This window comes from Thermobia domestica, chromosome 8 (assembly GCF_964235325.1).
Source record: "Thermobia domestica chromosome 8, izTheDome1.hap1.1, whole genome shotgun sequence".
NCBI lineage: Eukaryota > Metazoa > Arthropoda > Insecta > Zygentoma > Lepismatidae > Thermobia > Thermobia domestica.
In genome coordinates, this window is record NC_137461.1 from 96,689,899 (window position 1) to 96,706,114 (window position 16,216).

Genomic DNA, 16,216 nt, shown 5'->3' on the forward strand with positions numbered 1-16,216 from the left:
TAAGATATTCCATCTTCTTAACGCTGAAATGCTTTTAAGGAAATTCGTAGTTGAATACAGAACACAGTGTCCCATAATTATATGATATATGATGTTTCAACGACTGCGGCAAAGAAACTAGTAACATAAAATTGTACATATGCACATTACCCTCATATCTTTTCTTACAAGAATTTTAATTTCTGTTCTCTATGGCATGGTCCACCAATACACCATCCAAATCCCGTAGTCCACCCAATGCCTGGAGACGAAGAGCAAGGTTGTCAGAAGCAACTTGACAGACCCGTACTGGTATCCTGTGGAACTCTTTTGTGATAGCTTACCATAGTTTGTATGTGATATTGATGCACTTTGTTCTTTAAAACACCCCATACGAAAAAGTCAAGTGGTTTATGAAATCGGGAGATCGAGCTCGCCACTCCACAGACCCACGTCGACCGATCGAGCAGTTGGGTAATGTTTCATTCACCCTGTTTGTTATATATTAATGGTTGGAAGTCCAGTGGCCGTTATCCCCAATCTCAGGCCATTTCTATACTTTGTGTTCATTATTACAAATATTACAGTCAGTCAAACGTTACATACATAATTATGGGCCACCCTGTATATATTACTATGATTAATGCCTTAAGTCTAATAGACATCAAGAATCATTAATTAAACTTGATAATTGTCCCTTAAAACCAACTTCATTCTTGCAAACCAAGTGCTTACACCTACAAGATAGAACCAAGTGTTAGATATAGCTAACATTAAGCCATCGCTAAGTAACGTTTATTATAGAAAACTGTGAACCTCCGTCTCAACATATTTTCTTTATGCACATGTGTCAATATCTTTATAGTATTCGCTAGTGTGCAGCTTACTTATATGTATTGCTTTAAGGATGCCTTATACGAATGCCGTCATACTTGAGGTGCAGAGAATTATGCCAGTTTTGCCTCTCATTCTAAGGACGACTGTGGAAGAGTATGAGATACAAGGTTACACCATACCAAAGGTAAACAATTCAAACTTTTCGGAGGGAGGGAGGGAATTGCGAAAGGTAAGTATTCAATGTTGTATAAAACACAAAGAATGTAATTAACACTTGTTAGCTGCTAACAACATACATTGAATAATCAAATCATGGGAAAGCCAGGTGGCATTTTTCCCATCGTTTCATTTAAAAAATAATTGCTTTCATCAGAAATATATTATTTGCATAAATTTGCTTTTTAGATCTTTGCAGCACTTTTCATTGCTCTAGCGACTAGCGCGTGTACTTTTTGTTTACATGGCCTCGGGTTCAATTACCGGTGGAGGAGCATAAAAGTTTGAAACATTACTGTGGTTCGGATTATAGCTTAAACTGTAGGTCCACGCCTCATATAGACTAGATGCTGTAAATGTACGCTTAACTCAGATAAACAAACAATAGATGGTTCCATTACCAGTTTTCTGCTAAACACAATCGCCGTAATTGCAAAGATAACCACTTCCCCATTTACCAGTGCATACTGAAATTTGCAGTTCAGAGTAAATTATCGTAAGTGTACGAAACTATTAGAAGCCTACAAGCCATTCTGAAATCATTTGTATCGTTTTGAGAAAAGAAAGTCTAAATATAGTTGTCCCCAAGATAAGCTACCCCTTATAAAATGTTCAAAGGGAAATTATTTACGACACATTGTAGGGTTTTTAATGAAATATTTCTTTGTGAAATATGAATAAAGTAGTCTCAGTCGTTCTTGAGAAAATTTTCCACAAAAAAATCCATCTCAAGATTGTACTACTTCTTATGAATTTGTTTTTAAAATGAGGACTAGTTTACACTATATTCTAGAGTCGTTTCTGAAATATTTATTTATGAACAAAATCGCCTAGGTCCATTTATTTTAATGTTAACAGGTCACTCATAAGAGTAAAATGTCACTCTCACAGAAAAATGATTTAAACTCTATTGTATTACTGCTTAGGGAATAATTATTTACGAAATGTTACCAAAATGAAAATCAATAAAGGATGCCTTCCATTTCAACTCAGGCAAAAAAATATAAAATTGTACCATCACCATCTCAGATATTGTTGAAACTTTTTTTATAGCAACTAGACATGTTTTTAAGAGACCCATATTTTTTTGTTTTGTCGAAAAAAATTTTCCTGCCAAGTAATGGGCCATCAAAGACGGGGAGTACAATTTATGAATTGTAGAAGACATGGAAAATGGTCAACTTCGGAGCCTCACCATTCGGCTATGGAGACAGGTAGAGTTATAATTCTTGTTGTGGTATGTACATAGGGATATAAATAAACTATATTTTATTATAGTTTGGTTTGCGCATGCGTATCTTTTTGTACATAAATTAACAAATGAACGTCAATTTATCTGAAAAGTCGAAGTTTGCGAATTTTTTTCGAGCACTTCCGGTTCGAATTTTAAGGTTCTGTTTTCGCGGTTGGTAAGACCTGGTTACCCGCTTTCCGAAAAAAAATTTGTATCGCTTCTGTGTGCAACCGTTTTGTCGCAAAAAATTCGAGAAATTGTAAAATTTTCAAAAATCGCCATTTTTGGGCGCCATTTTCTCGAAAACACCATCTTTTAAAATTCTGAAATTTTGTCAGATGGTTCAACTTTACATGAATAATAAACACACCAAATACCATTCTCGACCAATGCTTCATGAATTAACTGCAGCCTTTTAAAGTTAGCGAAGTTTCGTTAATTTTGATGTCACAGTTAGCAACACTGGGAACAATAAAAGTGCAATAATTTGATGATGTTTGTGGTTCACATTCATTAAATGAAGAATAAAAGGTTTTCTTGATTGTGTTTTTCATTATTTTGATCAAGAAGGCTCTCTGAAATAGTAAAATGAGCCTTCTCCTACTCCTCCGTTTTCTTAAACCGAAATAATTTGAGGTGGAAATTACGATTACGAAACGCACAAATTTCAAGTTCACTTACTTAAAATGGTCTTTGGAAACAAAATTTCACTGTTTATTATTATTATTATTATTATTATTATTATTATTATTAATTACATGGACCAATCATTTGCTTGGTTGGTGTCTTCTTCGCTAATAGCATGTAACCGTGCAGGTGCTCCAATAGGTGTTGGTTCACTCACAACTCGTCCAGGAGTGGATCTAGGGGGAAGAAACTTTATTTTATGTATAAATAAAACCGGTCTTAGAGTTTGGAGCTCTTAAAAGTACCTCTAAGTAGCAGTATTACCCCCAGAAGTCAGTCCTGGATCCGCCTCTGCATAGCACATTGTCGATAGTCACAAATGCTGAAGTTCTGTGTGGAAGCATAAACAGCACTTCAACTTCACGTAATTCATGATTTATTCATAATATTTTTTCTACGCAGCACTGGTTATCATACATATATGTATGTAACAAAAGTTCCTTTTTGCAAATTTCTTAAATCTACACTTTGAATTGCAGAAGTTCGATTTTGGGGGAAGCATGAAGTTAGTTCATGGTGACCCGTTACTGCCATAAAAATTCGCCATTTTCCGAAAGCCAAAGATGACTTCGTTGAATACCAGTTACTGGTCGCATACTTTCCCTTTTTTTCTTCCGGAAGTCGTCGAATTCAGTTCCAGGCAACAAAACGAGAATAATACCCGGAGTTTGTACTTGCACTATACTCACGAATTCTTCTGCGGTTTTAGTGAGGGCGCAGTGGCTCAGTGGTAGAGCGTTCACCTCCGGTACTTGGGGTCCCTGGTTCGATCCCAGCTCACGCCGTGTGGGCTTTGTGGTGGACAAACACCGTGCTCGTGGGTTTTCTCAGGGTTATCCCGTTTCCTCCCACTCTGCATTCCACCATTTCATTCATTTCTCATAATCACCGTCTTAGCCTAACCGGCATAAACGTGGGACGTAAAACAAAGATTTCATTTCATTTTTTTCTCCTGCGATTTTAATACTGTGTATCTATTTTTGCTTACGGTTATGCCGCGTTGCCACATTCTTTACACTTCCCCCTCCTCAATACCGTCGCAGAGACCCTTGCATGGCCGGTTTCACTGCAAAACCACTGCTTTATCGGACCTGTCTGCATCTCGAACATCTGAAAGCGATTTTTAAAGTGGGATGCAGCACCATCAGAAATCACTGACACGGTTTGGGAAATTGTAGACACCTATTTTCACGTATTCAAACCTTTTTCTATAACCTATATTTTCGCTTTTCTTCGAGTATTTTTAGAATCTTGTCTATGGCTATGAGTACATGAGCCGAATCGTGTGTTTTATCGTCGTTTATTACAACAAAACTGTCAGTTGTTTCATATTCCGGTGATAACTCTGAATTTCACTTTGCAGAATAACAGTCCAGTTTTCAGCGAAGTCCACATGAAGTAAAGTAGGATTTGTATCTTGAAATTTTATACGGTGCTTTTCGGTAGCAATTAATTCTCTTTGGATTTTCTTGATGTAGTCGTGAATTACATTTCTTACAGTTAAATCAGCAATCTACGATACCAAAACAGAAAATGGCACAGTTTTTTTTTTTTTTTTTTTTTTTAACGAGATTATTGTTTTCCCATATGACATACGTAACACTTTCATTTTCATCAGGATCAATGATTAAAGATTCCATACTTATTCCTTCCACTCCGGGACATTCACCACATTCTTGAAGAAGACAGTTGTCATTTTCTATGGATCATACTACTAAAGGAAATAGGTCACTCATGACAGCTTGAATACAGGCTGAACCTTTGATTTGTAGTAACGCAGTAGCAGCTAACTTAAAATTTGCACAATACACACACACACATACACATTTCCCTCGCAGGTTGCGGACTGACCCACTTTAGTCTAATACTGTAAAATTCCGAGTGACCCATTCTTATGTTGCGATTGTTCTGTTTAAAAAGTCAGTAAATTTCTTTGGAACGCGTAAGAAAACGTTTCATTTTTTTTTCACTTTTTTGTCCTTTTTCGATCACTGTAATGACATCGCACTTAATTGAGACTTTGTCTGGAGCATTCCAAATCATCACTGATGTAATAGTCCAGGCTTTTTGTAGATCATCAGAATTTATTGGATTTCAAGTAAACTTAAAATTTGTGTGTTTCGTAATCGTAATTTCCACCTCAGATTATTTCGGTTTAAGGAAACTGAGGAGTAGGAGAAGGCTCATTTTACTATTTCAGAGAGCCTTCTTGATCAAAATAATGAAAAAAAAACAGTCAAGAAAACCTTTTATTCTTCATTTAATAAATGTGAACCACAAACATCATCAAATTATTGCACTTTTATTGTTCCCAGTGTTGCTAACTGTGACATCAAAGTTAACGAAACTTCGCTAACTTTAAAAGGCTGCAGTTAATTCATGAAGCATTGGTCGAGAATGGTATTTGGTGTGTTTATTATTCATGTAAAGTTGAACCATCTGACAAAATTTCAGAATTTTAAAAGATGGTGTTTTCGAGAAAATGGCGCCCAAAAATGGCGATTTTTGAAAATTTTACAATTTCTCGAATTTTTTGCGACAAAACGGTTGCACACAGAAGCGATACAAAATTTTTTTCGGAAAGCGGGTAACCAGGTCTTACCAACCGCGAAAACAGAACCTTAAAATTCGAACCGGAAGTGCTCGAAAAAAATTCGCAAACTTCGACTTTTCAGATAAATTGACGTTCATTTGTTAATTTATGTACAAAAAGATACGCATGCGCAAACCAAACTATAATAAAATATAGTTTATTTATATCCCTATGTACATACCACAACAAGAATTATAACTCTACCTGTCTCCATAGCCGAATGGTGAGGCTCCGAAGTTGACCATTTTCCATGTCTTCTACAATTCATAAATTGTACTCCCCGTCTTTGATGGCCCATTACTTGGCGGGAAAATTTTTTTCGACAAAACAAAAAAATATGGGTCTCTTAAAAACATGTCTAGTTGCTATAAAAAAAGTTTCAACAATATCTGAGATGGTGATGGTACATGCTCTGCCTGAATTGAAATGGAAGGCACCAAAGATATTTTCGAGAAAATCGGATTTTTATTTTCACCCTTCAGTGAACTACTTTTAGATTGAAAGATAAAGAAAAACCTGACGAATCTCCATACAGTGTCGGTGCTAAGAAGGAAGCTATATTTCAAATCAATCAATCTTTTCACCCATCGTCGCTCGAAAATAAAAGTGAGTTTGTAGTTGTTAATTGGTGTTTCTCCACAATAAGTAGCAATATTAATTCGTTGCGACAGTAATAATACTCAAATAACTCGAAATTTCTTTTTACGAATGGTGTGAAGCCTCATTAAGATAACACAGTCACACACACAAAATAAATAGAAGCTCTGTGCACCGGATCCCTCGGTATGGATTTTATGTATTTTGTTATACAGAATCCAAATTTTGAGACCCCAGCACATTCCAGAGATGGTCATTTTTCCTAACCCTCCCTCACCCTCAAACTCAATTGACACCCCTCACCCTCCATCACACTCACCCTCCATTGACACCCTCCCCTCATCCTCCCTCACACTCACCTTCCATTGACGCCCTCACACTCACCCTCCATTGACGCCCTCCCCTCCCCCTCCCTCAAACTCACCCTCCATTGACACCCTCACACTCACCCTCCATTGACGCCCTCACACTCACCTTCCCTCACACTCACCCTTCATTGACGCCCTCACACTCACCCTCAATTACTTTATCGCCCTCACTCTCAACTACTAAAGTGAGGGTGAGGTGAGGGTGAGGACGGCCCTCATGAGGGCAAAATGAGGGAGGATGACCATCTCTGGGACAATGGACCGTGTCAATTTCTTTTTTATAAGCGAAAAACTTGAACAATTTTGGATAGCGAAGATACATGTAATACAGCCACACACAAAAAAAAAAAGTTCTGTGCAGTGAACCGTAGAAGATTCGATGTATTTTGTTACACAGAATCCAAATTTCGAAACTCTAGGACGATTGACAGTGTTAATTTTGTTTTATGGGCGAAAAACGTGTGTCCTCCCTATCCCAAAAAAAAAAAAAAAAAAAAAACCGACACGGTCAATCGTCCTGGGGTTTTGAAATTTAGATTCTATGTAACAAAATACATCTAATTCATGCCTTGGGGTCCGGTGCACAGAAATTTTATTTGTGTGTATGCGTGTGTTTGTGTATGTGTGGCTATGAATTAACCACCACTATCTAGAAGTACTAACTATATAAATGCTCTATGTAAGCACATTCGTCTAAGGCTTTGAATATTATGATTAGAGAATATGTTTCTTAAGCCATTTATCCTATTTAACATCTATACAAAATAAAAATTCATGAGGCTGTAATAAAAAATAGATATCAAATTTTGTAGTTATCGTTCGCAGTTTACAGTGAGATATACAGACAGTTCATAAAGTCCTGCAGGAAAGTAAAACTCTATAACTAGGAAACTACGTAATGTGTTAACAAATACTGTTTGGTGTACACTCATGTCCAAAATTACTGTCGCATATCTATAATTGTCTTCTTGTAAAACTATTATTTGATAATAATTTTGCAGGGTGCTTCTAATACTGATACTATGTGTATAATCGGGAAATGTATATTTGTGGTAAATTTCATAGGAAAAGGATTGTAAATACGAAAATTATAATGAGTAAAAAGAAATGTTGCTGAATGGACAAGAAAATTCTATTTTCGTTTTATAGTTCGTATTTACTGCTCTTTTGACATGAAATTTGTCACATACGTGTCTTTGCCGATTATACACATACTAACATTATAAGAAGTACCGGGCGAATTCGTTATCAAATTTTATTCGTACAAAAACATATTTATAGACATGCGACAATAATTTTGGACATGAGTGTACATACAGAAAGGTTCAAAGTTTTGTTTCAGCTAGTTAAGGTTCATCGCCAAACATCCAATTGTGCACCATTCACGTCCAAACACTCTTGCAGTCTTTTTGGGAAACCAAGAATTGCATGTTGGTGGTGGTCGTCTGGAATGTTCAAAATTGCATCAGTTATTTTGTTCTTGACATCGTGCAGATTAGCTGGCTTGTGCGAATACATTTGGTCTCCACGTGTTCCCACAGCCAGTAATCACAAGGCGACAAATCTGGTGATCTTGCAGGTCAAGGTGTGGGTCCTCTTCGGCCAATCCATCTCTCCTTAAATTCTTTGTTAAGAAACTGTCGAACTTGAAGGACATGGTGCGGTGGTGCCCCATCCTGTTGCATATGGACCTCATTAAGGATGCCTAACCTAGTAAGTTCTGGCAAAAGGAATGTCTGTAGCATGTTCAGATAATTGTTACCATTTACCGTCTCTTCCTCGTAGAAAAAGGGCCGATAATGTGGTCCATTGAAACAGCACATCACACATTGACTTTGGGACTACCCCGCTTGTGCTCCTCGAATTCACGTGAATTTTCCACCCCCCAAATTCGGCAGTTGTGCCTGTTCACTTTTCCCGACATTTGAAATGTGGCTTCATCTGAAAACGGAAATCGAGAAAGGTCACCATCTTCTTGTAAGCGGGTAAGCATTGACTCAGAATTCCATTCTCATGTCACAGTCTTCCTCTATCAGCTCGTGCACAAATTTTAACTTATGGGGCCGGACCCTCAAATTCTTGCGTAAGATCATGTGTAACGTTGACTTCGGTATTCCCAGTTCCAATGACCTACGACTTCATTGGACTCCTGGCTACGCTGTCCTGCAACGTGTGAATCACATCGTCACTCGTTCCCGGCCTTCCGTTGCGTGGTAAATCTGACACACTTCCCGTTTCTTTGATCTTCTCGCATCACCTCTTGATGCTTATTTCTGCTGGGGGTGTTTTCCCATACGTTGTTTGGAACTTTCGCGCAAGATGAAACGCAAGGTTTTAATTCTGCAAACCACAAAACACATTGTGCCTTTTCTTTAAGAGACGCCATCTTAAATCACGTGATTACCAGCGCAAACGCCATAGAGCATTGTAGCCAGAATAAAACTTTAAACTTCCCTTCTTCCAACCACAAAGTTTATACACTTAAACGTAAGGGCTTCGAAGTTTTGGAGTTTTAGTTTCCTGCAGGACTTTATGGGCTCCTTTTACTCTGGAAATGGTAATTCCTAATAGTTGTTGTTTGGTTTTCTTTTTTCATTTAATTGACTTGAGTGGCAGGAAATTTGAAGTGAAGTTCACACGTGCATCTTTTCTATGATTGTCCCAAGACAAAAGACTATTCATAGTTTCTTATTTGGATTAATTTAATTGTATTAATTTTTTCTCGTAACCTTGTATTATAAAATAAATTATATTTTTGTAAACTACATTTTTTTCAGGGAACAACTATGTTCGTGAATATTTATTCTGCTAATAGGGATAAGGAATTCTGGGTTGATCCAGATAAATTTCAACCGGAAAGATTTCTGCAAGATGGACAAGTTATTAACGCTGAAAATATTTTTCCGTACGGAGGAGGTAAGTTAATAAAAAATGATGAAAGAAGTTACTTTAATCCTTAAGAATATTGAACTAATTTCATTGAGGTTTCAACAGTCATCTGATCAAATCAGTTCTTCATCTTCAATTGATTAATAACTTTATTTTAGCAATTGTATTAAAAATTCTACTAATTTATAAAGTGCTAGCAGAATACCAATTCTTTGTACGGAAAAAATAAGTTTGATTTTGGACATAAAGGACAATGGAAGCAGAATTTCGATTTAAACGGCATCGCAAGAGTCACTGTTCATCTCATAGCCCCTGAAAGGTATGGATTCGGCACAAATATCGGTCATTTTCGATCATTCTGATATACCCCTCCCCAAGGTGCGGAGATGAATTTGGATTTAAATGGCATTGGAAGTGTCACTATTCATCTCAGCGACCCCGCAAACTATAGGTTCGACTCTAACATTCTCGGGCATTTAAGATTATTTTTAAGTATCTCTCCTCCCCCTCTCCCAAGTTCTACCGTAAAAGTGACATAATAAGAAAAAACTTCCTAGACACGAATTCCATCTATGTTGAAAATTTGATTGTGATCGGTTGGGTGGTTCAAGAGATTAAGAGTCATTAACATAGTCACTTTCAATTTTATAATATAGATAACGTAACTACTTAAATTTTGAATATGTATAATACAACAGAAAACCTATAAAGTTATAATTTACTTTCTACTTGTTTGGTTCCGTAGGTGCAAACTTGTAGAAATAAACACTTTCCTTGTTGTTGAAAACCAGTCTTGGGAAAGTTCTTTGGAGCATAACTGAAGAAAGGAGGAATTGTTCAATATGTGTATATCATTATATACGCCTTATTAGGTCAAGGCTTTTAGGGTGGTGCCATACGCTAAATCACGTGAGAAACAATGGATGCGGTATTTTCTTTATGAATTGTTAGTATTGAAAACCATTGAGTAATCGAAAAAGGACAAAGAATAGAATGCAATATCATAGGCAGGAGTACACTAATAATAAAGATGGTACGATTCTCCACTTAATAGGATGTATTAGAAACTTCTGATTTTATTTACAACCTTCAGATCTTTTAAAGATACGTGTAACTTGTTAACGATAGGCTATTATATTATTTGAAACCAACGTTCATTATCATTGTCACAATTTTCTTATATCAATAACTTCCTCCCACTATCTAATTAAAGAAACAATTCTGCTGTGTTTGTTAATAACTACTATGCTATTTCAATTCATCATAATTTAGTTCTATTACATCATAAAAGGAAAGTATATTGTACGTATTTTAAAGCAATAATACAGATTTTACAAATCAAGAATCTGATTGAAAAGGATACTTTAATACATATGCATAAATAAAATTTGTCTCTATCATAGATGCAATCTAGAAAGGAACATTAATGAATAGAATATAGAAAGTTAGAGGAGATAAAATAATTGATAAAATACAATGTATTTTATGTATGAATGATATAGTTTTATATACAATAAATTATCCTTACAATAATTGAGATGGGAAGATGAAAAAGATAAACTGGACAGAGAGAGTAACAAATGAGGATGTTTTGAAACGGATAAAAGAGAAGAGGGCGCTTCTAGCCAGCATGCTTCGTAGGAAAGCCAATTGGATTGGACACATCTTGCGAAAAAAAATTGTCCTCTTTATACCACCATAGAAGGAAAGATGGAAGGAAAGGGAGGAATAGGAAGAAGAAGAACACAACTGATCGATGATTTAAAAAATAGAAGAAAATATTTGGTAGTTAAAAGAGGAAGCTGAAGATCGGGAAACGTGGAAGAAACAATTCCAGTCTCAAACCTAAAATTGAAAGAAAAAAAAGATCATTAGTCCCAGGACCTGCCAAGAGGCAGAATATTTAATAATAATAATAACAATAATTCAAGTGGTAAAAGTTAAATATTGGAATAAAGAATGAACAAATTATAAGCTCAGAAAATAAATATAAGGAAAATCAACATACAAGAAATATATCATAGAATAGGAATAAGATGTAATAAGATAGACGAATACAGTAGTATTCCTCATAAGGAAAGCTGCTGCATAATACCCTTGTTATATTTACAAAATAATAACGTAAATACTACACAGAACATTCCAGAATATAAATATGACTATGAAATACGTTCGTATTATATTGGTTAGTCTATTAGTCATCAATATTTTGCAGATTTCTTAATTTAACAAAACAATTTAAGAATTGGATTGCATGTCTTTATATGGTACCATTTAAGAATATCTCAAAGAATGAATTCAATGTTTTATTTTACTGTCTAATTTTATTTTCAGGACGAAGAAGATGTTTGGGTGAAAGTGTGGCAAAAATTATTCTGTTTCAGTTTACAACAATGATGTTGCAGAAATATACGTTCAGCATTCCACCAAATGAACCGACACCATCCACAGAAACAATCGACGGATTTGCTATGCGGCCAAAGCCATTCCGGGTAGTCATTGAAGAAAGACGTAAATGATGTAATAAAATATATTTCGCATGATTACTGTGGTCAGCAATTTCATTTCTGTATGTTGTATATATATATATATATATATATATATATATATATATATATATATATATATATATATATATATATATATATATTGAAAGTTTTAAAATGTTTGTCCTATTTTTACAAAGTGTGAATTTTATAAATGACTTACTATTTCTCATGCTACGACAGTTGCTGGATTTTACAGCTCAATACTATGTAATAGGTACCCAGATAAGTTATGTTGATATTATACGCCTTCTTATATATCTCTCTTCGAGATGAAAAAAAAATGGAAAACAAAATGTTTGTGACTAATTCCTATTGAAATGAAGATGAAAGTCAGTTTTACATTCTACGTTTATGTAGTGTAGGCTGAGATGATGATGAGTGAAAGGTGATGATGAGAATGAATGGAATGGAGAAAATGGGAGAACCCCGAGAAAAGACACTCACTCGGTGTTTGTCCGCCACGAAGCCCAGTTGGTGCGAGCTGGGATCGAATCCCGGACCTCACGCATCAGAGGTGAATATTCTACCATTGAACCACAGTGGCCCCCTCGAAGACTATTCGTTAAGGTCACTACAGTTAGACGGAAATGTCAATCAAAGCATTCAGAATTAAACACGCGGTACTCTTTACGAGTTTAAACCACTGGAAACAAACCCAACTGAAACGCCATAGTACAAATTATTGATTGACATAATCCTTTACATTCCTGACTTTAACACTCTCAATCCTAAGCCTAGGTAGGACCCGGGGTTCCTTATTAATGCTAAGGAAAACAGTCCAAGTAGGACTGGCAGTTCCTGATTAATCCTAACGGAAGGATCTCAGTTAGGACTCGGAGTTCCTTATTAATGCAAACGAAAGAAGCCTAAGTAGGACTCAGATATCCTTGTTAATGCAAACTAAAAGAGCCCAAGTCTAGCTCGAACATAACATATGAGTTACTCAGAAGCGTTCTGCGGGTGGTAGTCGGTAGTCTGTCGAGTAGAACACTTATTCGGGTTCGTACCTAAAAGGAAACGTTATTTGCTTGACATTTAGTGCTGAAATTGTGGAGATTTCATAATGCTAAAAAGTGGTGACAGCTTTGTTTGTTTTTCGGTAATTTGCTGACAAACATGGGTAAAAGTTGTGTAATAAAGTTGTTTTATGTTTGTCCTTTAGTACTATATAAAGGAATATACATGGATAAAAATCTAATATAAAAAATTGCAGCAATTTCACTCAATGTTATCAATAATAAACTTTTACACCATTTCCACATAATGTTTCTATTGTATTTTATTTTTTCTTTGATATAAGTAAGAGAACGTCTTTTTGAAGTAATATTGTAGCAATTGAACCCAGCAATACTAATAAATGTTGTATCTATCTGAAAATAGATTGTTTGAACATTTATTTTCCATGTATTTCGCAGGCATACCTTTCTTCTTTCTTTTTTTACTAGGTCAGATACCTATACCATTTAAAAATGTGCTAAACTGACAGGAACCTGCATCTGTATACTGGATTGTATATGTATATACTTGAATTTGTATTGCTATATAAGGCCAAGGGCTAAAGTATCAAGTTCCCAGTTTTTTTCGATTGAAAATTCAGATCAATCTCTTTACTACTCTTAATAGCAAATACGAGAAGAAATTAAGTAAAGAAATACTCGTGAATTTGTTTCGGACATACATCCGTCATTGTCAGCCATGTAACACTAGCAGTTTTGCTAGATATATGCTAGACAGTTATCAAAAATATAGCACATACCCACTCACATATACGCTCATTATTTCGTACATTTAAAGTGAGTATTCCTTTTTAAAACCTTTTATAACGCCGTATACTCCCTTATTCCCTTCATTATATCGTCCCTCTCGAGACAAAGGAGCGTATTTCATTTTTTTCAAACTTTCCAGTAGACAAATTTAAAGATGTCATCATAAGTTTATTTGATCATATTCTGTCAAAATTGAATTTGATTTCGTAAGTTACATACCTGACACGAAGAATTTCAAAGAAGGCTATAAAATAAATAATGAGAAAGGGTTTAAACTTGTCTATTGGAAAAGTTAAGAAAATGAGATAATTCCTTTTGTCTCTAGAGAGACGAAATGTCTGATCATTGTTATGCTTACACTTGTATGGTCACTGCACTTGTACTTCGATAACGGAAGTGGGTGACAGAGCAATTGCCGGCTGTCTTTAGAAGATCACGTGAAGAAAAAATGAACAACCAACAATTGAAGATTCCGCCGCCGCCGCGTTGGACATCTCTGGCTGTAAGGCTACTTTCCGTTCAACGTTCTGGACGTGGTGAAAGATAAATGAGTAAACAGTTATTTACCTACATTGAGTGTTCATTGAATTGCAACCAGCTCTCCACACAAGAAAGTGTGGCCAGCAGCCAAGGTAGTTTAGGTGAAAAAACCTGAAACACATGTACAGTTAGTCCACTACATTTACCGGTTTTTTTTAGTAACTATCAATTATCATAGTAAAATCGTCTTCATGAAAATCGTCGTCATAATAAAGTTTCACATAAGCCTATAAGAGCATCGTATAAAGTTTCCGTTCGTTTCATCTAATAAGACTTTAGTCAGTCTTCTCACCTCAAAGTAAATTTTATTGCAGTTGATTGTTAATTGACTAGAGGTATAGTAGTGCCATGTTCTTAAATTAATGATTTTGGTTATATTTATACTGTCTGTACGTGTGTCCATCCATTCGAAAGAGAAAAAAGTCGCAAGAACTGTTTAATGGATCACCATAAATTTCGGTCAGTTGGTAGAGGGGTCAATGGCGGAATTGAGCTGTTCTATGGAGGTGATTCATCAACTTCAACCATTCCCGGTTATAATGTTGATCACTACAGAGCAAAAGCGATTTCCTGCAATTACTTAGAGTCCAAAGAATGCATTAAATATTCACCCTTAACTCTATACTAAAACTGGGAATGATAAAAATCAACTACAACTTCCGGTTTCAACATTGAACTACACAAAGGAAAAACAAAAACATACTTCCGCTTTTAACTTTAAACGCTATAGAGTAGAAACGGTAATAGATAGGAAGACGCAGTTTCCTACAATCAATTAACCATTCTAAGAATACATAAATACATTCCACCTCCATTCTAATTATTCCAGATATCCGCGAATACAACACATTCTACAAGCAAAAACGAAAACAACAGCAAGCACAATCTCATATTCAGCATCTCTTCAAGACGCCACTGCTACATCCACTTCAAAATCTGAGCCTACAATATCACGCACTATTCCAGCTTCAAAACCCTGATGATAACTCATCCTCTGAAGACATCATCCAAAATATTAAAGAACTTCTTCAACTTCTGAAGGATTTAAACCTGACCAACGTAATACACAAGCTACACACCTACACGCCAAAGCTGAAAGCCGCCCCAGATCTGGTCAAATTCACCATCCATACGGATTTTTTCTCTATACTATTACTATGAAGTCAAGATACCTTTCCAGCACTTCACTGCTTGTTATAAGACGCATTTCCCGTGTTTTACTTCGTATTGTTCTGTATTTTTGTATTTTGTAATTTTATATTATAACAAGCCAAACATATCAATAAATAAATAAAAAAAAAAATCCTGTTGCTCCTCTCCAAATGAAACTACAAATGAATGAATACTTATGGCCCAAGAGAAAGCATTACCTTCTGCGACCCGCCCCTCTTCTGATGGGAATAAAATTGCACTTTGATAAAGAACACTCTAATTTCTCTTCCACCAATTTCGGTTTCAATATTAATTAACAAAACATTACATGATAAAAAGCAAATTCCTTCACATGGTTCACATGTAAGATTACTACTTGTTTATCGTCAAAATTGCATGAGACGTAACCTATGCTTAGATTGTGATCCTAAACAGTATTTCGATTCGTTATGTGAAACAAGCACACACGCTCAGAATCTGAAACTTAGCCACTTATACAGGAAACATGTGTCTCAGCATATTAGTCACGGATACTTATAACTGTCCAGGCAAGAGACAGTAACGGAGTTGATCGTATTTGTAATCGAAAAGACTTTCAATTAAGAATCTTCCCTAAGCCATGCCTACTTTTCTGAATTTTAGTGAATAACTTACAGAGAATGTACAATATAAAAAATATAGAAAGCACGAAAGATAGTATCTACAAAAAGCAATCATATGAATTCGTTATTGTTTTCAAGATTGTTTGTATCTGGTAGTAATTTGAGTTCTCAGCTATTATGACGTCATAAACTACACACTCTAATTTC

General features: G+C 35.6%; 1 protein-coding gene across 1 annotated transcript; it reads left to right on the plus strand.

Moving 5' to 3' along the window:
- The first annotated feature begins 839 nt into the window (after positions 1-839).
- LOC145692227 (cytochrome P450 2D19-like) lies at positions 840-11,919 on the plus strand. The gene is made up of 3 exons (XM_081767523.1): positions 840-1,000; positions 9,289-9,427; positions 11,735-11,919. The coding sequence occupies exons 1-3, from the start codon at positions 887-889 to the stop codon at positions 11,917-11,919; spliced, it is 438 nt and encodes a 145-aa protein (XP_081623649.1). The 5' UTR covers positions 840-886.
- The last annotated feature ends 4,297 nt before the right edge of the window (positions 11,920-16,216 follow it).